Source organism: Tarenaya hassleriana, unplaced genomic scaffold (genome assembly GCF_000463585.1).
Source record: "Tarenaya hassleriana unplaced genomic scaffold, ASM46358v1 Cleome67, whole genome shotgun sequence".
NCBI lineage: Eukaryota > Viridiplantae > Streptophyta > Magnoliopsida > Brassicales > Cleomaceae > Tarenaya > Tarenaya hassleriana.
In genome coordinates, this window is record NW_010969242.1 from 14,521 (window position 1) to 19,073 (window position 4,553).

General features: G+C 37.4%; 1 protein-coding gene across 1 annotated transcript; it reads left to right on the forward strand.

The window, feature by feature from the left end:
• Nucleotides 1–674: 674 nt before the first annotated feature.
• LOC104800312 (1-aminocyclopropane-1-carboxylate oxidase homolog 1-like) lies at nucleotides 675–2,234 on the forward strand. The gene is made up of 3 exons (XM_010523106.2): nucleotides 675–1,244; nucleotides 1,328–1,649; nucleotides 1,765–2,234. The coding sequence occupies exons 1-3, from the start codon at nucleotides 739–741 to the stop codon at nucleotides 2,017–2,019; spliced, it is 1,083 nt and encodes a 360-aa protein (XP_010521408.1). The 5' UTR covers nucleotides 675–738; the 3' UTR covers nucleotides 2,020–2,234.
• Nucleotides 2,235–4,553: the final 2,319 nt, after the last annotated feature.

Sequence of the window (4,553 nt, forward strand, 5' to 3'; positions counted from 1 at the left end):
AACAAAATAATTCTCTTTTTTTATATTTCTATTAGTTTCCATGAAATTTTCTTTTGTAATATTTCATCTCCAAGTAATTTCCTTTTTGTCAACTACTCACTTTTTATTTTTCAATATTATTCTATTGTTATTTTTTTTTCATTTCTAATCTCAGTAGCTTATTATTCAAAATATTTTTCTATTTTTTTCTCACTGTTTCTACCATTGTTTTCAAATTCCGTTTTTCATAGCTATTATTTATATTGTCTTTTTTTTCTATTCAATATTTATACTATTAATCTAAACAATACGGTTTTTCTAAAAATTCTGTACATCTTTTCTCAATATAATTTTTTTATTCGTTCCACTAATATTGTTATGCAAAATTTATTTTATTACCCAATTAAATTTTTTATTTGGAATATAATCTAGCTTTGTATAAGAAAAAAAGTTCCATTTTTTGTTATTGTATCCACATGTCATTTAAATGTCATGTTTACATTAACTTTAAAATAAAAAAATATTAATACTATTGAAAATTTTTGTTTGTTCTTTGGTCCAACATAATGTGTGGTAGGGGTGGAGAATCAACTTTATTGCCAAATCAATGCGCCTGTTGACCCATACAGTACAAGTCATTGCCCTAACTCTTCCAAGCGTATATTAAAGTGTTCTTTGTGTGGCCTTTTCTTCAAGTTTCCTCGTGCATTTTGAGGGAAAGGAAGACCATTTTCATCACGGCATCATCGACCGACCACCATGGCTGAGTTCGATCGGATTCGCGAGATCAAAGCTTTCGAAGCAGCGGGTGCGAGCGTAAAAGTCCTCGCAGACGCTGGCATCGCTCAAATCCCTCCGATTTTTCATCTCCCGCGGGACTTTTTGGAAAGCAAACAGCCTCCTTCATCCGATCCACGCTACTCCGTTCCCGTCATAGACCTCCAAGGCATCAAGAACGACCCCATTGCACGCAAGAACGTCGTTGAGGACGTTAGAGAGGCTTCAGAGAAATGGGGGTTCTTCCAGGTGATCAACCACGGGATTCCCCAGAGTGTTCTTGATGGAATCATTGCCGGAACACGACGGTTTCACGAACAAGACCATGAAGAGAAGATGAAGTACTTTACGCGAGATGTGTCCAAGAACGTGGCCTTCAGATCGAACTTTGATATTCAGAAATCCGGTCTTGCATCTTGGAAAGATAGTTTCCATTGCCAGATGGCACCCAACCCGCCCCGTCCCGAAGAGCTTCCTCATGCTATCAGGTGATTTCTTCATTAAAACACTATTTGCGTTTAGACAAGTGATTGTGAAGATTGATATCGTTTTGATCTTGTTTCGTATTTAGGGATTGTTTGATGGAATTCTCTGAGGAAGTGAAGAAATGTGGAGAATTGATGTTTGAGCTACTGTCTGAATCTCTGGGGTTACCAAGTGACTACCTAAAGGACATGGATTGTGCAAATGCTATGGCATATCTTTGCCACTATTACCCTTCTTGTCCACAGCCCGATGTAACATTGGGATTGAAGAGGCACTCTGACAACTCTTTCATCACAATGCTTCTTCAAGACCATATCGGCGGCCTTCAGATTCTCCACGACGACTACTGGATCTTCGTTCCACCTATTTCAGGTGCCCTCGTTGTTAACATCGGAGATTTCATGCAGGTATATCAACAGGCCATGTATAAACTGAACTCAGCCCAAAAGCGGACTAGGTTAAAGAATACACATATATATATATATGTTTATGTTTTATATGCTGTGTGTTTGGGCTCTTCAGCTTTTGACAAACGACAAGTACAAGAGTGTGGAGCACAGAGTGCTTGCGAACAAAGTCGGGCCGAGGATTTCAGTGGGATGCTTCTTCAACACAAGTCTCAACCCTAATCCGAAAGTGTACGGACCCATCAAAGAGCTTCTGTCCGAAAATAACCCTCCTAAATACCGTGAGCTCACCCTCCAAGAGTATAATACAAAGCGTGCGGAGGAGCCGCTGGGTTCTGCCGGAAAAGTGTTGAAGTACTTCGAGATCTAAAACGTTATACAATATCTAATGGATGTTACGAGTATCTACGCAAGTAATAATGGTCTGGTTTCTCTCTTGATGGAATCGTGACCTTGCATGTATTGAATATTTATATGAATTATGCAAAAAATTATCTTAATTGTTTAAGGTTTTATTTGCAAAAGTAAGTGTAAGGAGACTTGAATTCATTTAACAATTGATATTGAAATATGTAATTTTAGTGATGCCTTTGTTCATCAATTAATATTTCCTGTGAATTGTATTATGTTCGGAGAATTATTGATAATAAATATATTGTTGAAAACTAAAGACGAAAAACAAGAGAGAGAATGCTCTAGAGAGAGAAAGAGTATAATAGAGAGATGAGAGAAAATGTTCTTCGTATTTCGTATGTTCCAAATGAACTACATCACTAACCTATTTATAGAGAAATATAAGGAACTTCTTCATAGTGAAGAAGGGTCAGCTTCTTCATAGTGAAGAAGAGCATAATATGGGTTCTACTGGATAATATGGATCCCACTAGATGTCTACTTGTATATTTACAACACTCCCCCTTAGACATCTAGTATGGACTGCCTCGTTAAAAACCTTATCATGGAAAAATCCTGTGGGATAAAAACCATGACGAGGGAAAAAGAGTACAGTTTTACAATCTCCCCCTTGAACCAATATGAATACGTTTCTTCATAAACTTCGAAGACGACGCATTCCGATATTCTGAATATGCTTCTTGAACGTTGAAGTAGGGAGTGCCTTTGTGAATAAATCAGCTACGTTGTCACTTGATCGGATATAACGGATATCAACTTCCTTCTTCTTTTCGAGCTCTTGAGTGTAAGAGAAGTACTTCGGAGGAATATGCTTCGTTCGATCATTCTTTATGTATCCTTCTTTGGTTTGAGCAACACATGCGGCATTATCTTCGAATAATATCGTTGGATCGATATTAATCGGTAATCCACACGCTTCTAGTATATGGCGGGTTACAGCCCTAAGCCACACACATTCTCTACTTGCTTCATGAAGTGCAATGACTTCAGCGTGATTCGAAGATGTTTCAACCAATGTTTGTTTCTGAGAACGCCAGGATATTGCAGTACCTCCAATTGTGAAAACATATCCAGTCTGTGATCGGACTTTATGAGGGGGATAAATAACCTGCGTCTGCAAAACCGATTAGCTCAAATTTCGAATCCTTAGGATAAAATAATCCCAAATCAATTGTTCCTTGTAAATAACGAAAGATATGTTTGATCCCTGTCCAATGTCGTCTTGTTGGAGACGAGCTATATCTCGCTAAAAGATTAGTAGCAAATGCTATATCTGGTCGAGTACAGTTAGCAAGATATAACAATGCCCCTATCGCGCTCGTATAAGGTACTTCAGGACCGAGTACCTCCTCGTTATCTTCGTAAGGGCGAAATGGATCTTTTTCAACATTTAGGGACCTACAAACCATTGGGGTGCTCAACGGATTTGATTTATCCATGTTAAAACGCATCAGAATTTTCTTGGTATAGTTGGACTGATGAACAAGTATTCCGCTAGGAAGATGTTCTATTTGTAGTCCAAGACAAAACTTCGTTCGTCCCAAATCTTTCATCTCAAATTCTCCTTTGAGATAATTTCGAGCGTTTTCAATTTCTTTTGGAGTCCCGATTATGTTTAGATCATCCACATAAACCGCTATAATCACAAAGCCGCTATTTGTTTTATGGATGAAAACACATGGGCAAATGGGGTTATTAACGTATCCCTTTTTCAGTAGGCATTCACTTAAGCGATTATACCACATACGTCCAGATTATTTTAATCCGTATAAGGATCGTTGTAATTTGATCGCATACGTTTCCTTGGATTTTGAGTTTAATGCCCCTTGCATTCTCAATCCTTCAGGAATTTTCATGTAAATGTCATTTTCCAATGACCCATATAAATATGCTGTGACAACATCCATGAGATACATTTCCAAATTCTTGGAAGTTGTCAAACTTATCAAATATCTGAACGTAATCGCATCCATGACTCGAGAATACGTTTCCTCATAATCTATTCCAGGTCTTTGAGAGAAACCTTGTGCGACAAGACGTGCTTTATATCTCATAATTTCATTATTTTCATTTCTCTTTCGCACAAACACCCATCTGCATCCAACTGGTTTTACACCGTCAGGGGTTTGGATAATGGATCCAAATACTTTTCTTTTATTTAATGAGTCTAATTCTACTTCTATAGCTTCTTTCCATTTTATCCAATCATGTCTTCTTTGACATTCAGATACCGACATCGGTTCTGGATCTTCACTATCATTTTCGATTTCCTTAGATACAGAGAAAGAGAATATTCCATCATTATCATCTATCTCATTTCTTACCAACATCTTTCCATTATGGATGTAATTGATGGAAATCTCATTGTCTTCTGTATTCTGAAGATCATTTTCATCATTTTGATATTCAATATCTTTTCCCTCATTCGGTTCTTTTGGATCAATCTGAGGACTATCATCAGTCTCAGTTTTCTTTCTGTTTTGTGGATTT

Bases quoted from the DNA above. Each gene is read 5' to 3' on its own strand.
- LOC104800312 (XM_010523106.2), top strand. From the start codon at position 739: ATGGCTGAGTTCGATCGGATTCGCGAGATCAAAGCTTTCGAAGCAGCG. The intron at 1,245-1,327 runs GTGATTTCTTCA...TTTCGTATTTAG, and splicing joins GAGCTTCCTCATGCTATCAG to GGATTGTTTGATGGAATTCT. The intron at 1,650-1,764 runs GTATATCAACAG...TGGGCTCTTCAG, and splicing joins ACATCGGAGATTTCATGCAG to CTTTTGACAAACGACAAGTA.